Source organism: Procambarus clarkii, chromosome 59 (genome assembly GCF_040958095.1).
Source record: "Procambarus clarkii isolate CNS0578487 chromosome 59, FALCON_Pclarkii_2.0, whole genome shotgun sequence".
In the NCBI taxonomy this organism is placed as follows: domain Eukaryota; kingdom Metazoa; phylum Arthropoda; class Malacostraca; order Decapoda; family Cambaridae; genus Procambarus; species Procambarus clarkii.
In genome coordinates, this window is record NC_091208.1 from 33,935,048 (window position 1) to 33,936,963 (window position 1,916).

Below are 1,916 nucleotides of genomic sequence, written 5' to 3' on the forward strand. Positions count from 1 at the left end.
ACAGCAGCATGGGAGTTCCTCGGGGAGGGTTACAGCAGCATGGGAGGACCTCGGGGAGGGTTACAGCAGCATGGGAGGACCTCGTGGAGGTTACAGCAGCATGGGAGGACCACGGGGAGGTTACAGCAGCATGGGAGTGCCTCGGGGAGGGTTACAGCAGCATTGGAGGACCTCGGGGAGGGTTACAGCAGCATGGGAGGACCTCGGGGAGGGTTACAGCAGCATGGGAGGACCACGGGGAGGTTACAGCAGCATGGGAGGACCTCGGGGAGGGTTACAGCAGCATGGGAGGGCCTAGGGGAGGGTTACAGCAGTATGGGAGGACCTCGGGGAGGTTACAGCAGCATGGGAGGACCTCGGGGAGGGTTACAGCAGCATGGGAGTTCCTCGGGGAGGGTTACAGCAGCATGGGAGGACCTCGGGGAGGGTTACAGCAGCATGGGAGGACCTCGGGGAGGGTTACAGCAGCATGGGAGGACCTCGGGGAGGGTTACAGCAGCATGGGAGGACCACGGGGAGGTTACAGCAGCATGGGAGGACCTCGGGGAGGGTTACAGCAGCATGGGAGGACCTCGTAGAGGGTTACAGCAGCATGGGAGGACCTCGGGGAGGGTTACAGCAGCATGGGAGGACCTCGCAGAGGGTTACAGCAGCATGGGAGGACCTCGCAGAGGGTTACAGCAGCATGGGAGGACCTCGGGGAGGGTTACAGCAGCATGGGAGGACCTCGGGGAGGGTTACAGCAGCGTGGGAGGACCTCGGGGAGGGTTACAGCAGCATCAAGATCTTGCATCAAGCATTAGACAATTAGGAGTACGACGCGACGGTCATCAGAGACCTCAGAGGTGTGGTACCTCTGATGGGCAGGGACACTCAGGTGCTCTGCCACAGAGGGGAACGGCCACAGCGACAGTGTTCTCTGATGGGCAGGAACACTCAGGTGCTCTGCCACAGAGGGTAACGGCCACAGGGACAGTTTTCTCTGATGGGCAGGAACTCTGTGGCAGCCCCTGGCAGACCCCAGCAAGGAGCTGTTGCCTCAACTACGCATCAAATTGGGCCGAGTAAAGGAAGTTGGTACAAGTTTCGATAAGGAGTTGGCAGCCTTCAAGCACCTTGAAGATTTCTTCTCAAGGCTCAGAGCCGATGTCCTGGTGGGACCAGAGATCAGTGCGAGGAAAGTTCCAAAAGTTCCCAAGGTTTCCGAAAGTTCCAAAAGTTCCAAAAGCTTGGAACACTTTTGTCGCAGTGGTCCACAGCTTGCTGGGCATTCACAAGCCTAGATACAGTTGGTATGAAGAGTCACAGCACAATTATGGCACAACTATGGCACAACTATGGCACAACTATGGCACAACTATGGCACAACTATGGCACAACTATGGCACAACTATGGCACAAGTATGGCACAAGTATGGCACAACTATGGCACAACTATGGCACAACTATGGCACAAGTATGGCACACTGGGCAGCAGGATGGCCCTCAAAGTCCACATCCATGATCAGCTTTGATCAACTCATGGAAAAACTTAGGGGGAGGAGATCCTCCATGTTCACTCAACACTCCAAGTGTGAGGTGGTCCTCCACACTTGGAGGAGGAGCGAGGCTAAGGACTCCTCCAGGATACACTGGGCTCTGGCCGGGACCACTAAGGACTCTATATAACCTATAATCTATAATTATAATTATATAATTATAAATTAAGTTATATATAATAATTATATTATTATATATATTATATATATAGATATATATATATTATATATATATATGTCGTACCTAGTAGCCAGAACGCACTTCTCAGCCTACTATGCAAGGCCCGATTTGCCTAATAAGCCAAGTTTTCATGAATTAATTGTTTTCCGACTACCTAACCTACCTAACCTAACCTAACCTAACTTTTTCGGCTACCT

General features: G+C 52.8%; 1 protein-coding gene across 1 annotated transcript in view; it reads left to right on the plus strand.

Moving 5' to 3' along the window:
- Positions 1 to 1,068, plus strand: part of LOC138353807 (filaggrin-2-like) — a 1,215-nt gene extending 147 nt beyond the window's left edge. Inside the window, exon 1 of the mRNA XM_069307220.1 lies at positions 1 to 1,068. This exon is cut by the window's left edge and continues 147 nt beyond it. Coding sequence (XP_069163321.1) covers positions 1 to 1,068 — 1,068 coding nt within the window.
- The last annotated feature ends 848 nt before the right edge of the window (positions 1,069 to 1,916 follow it).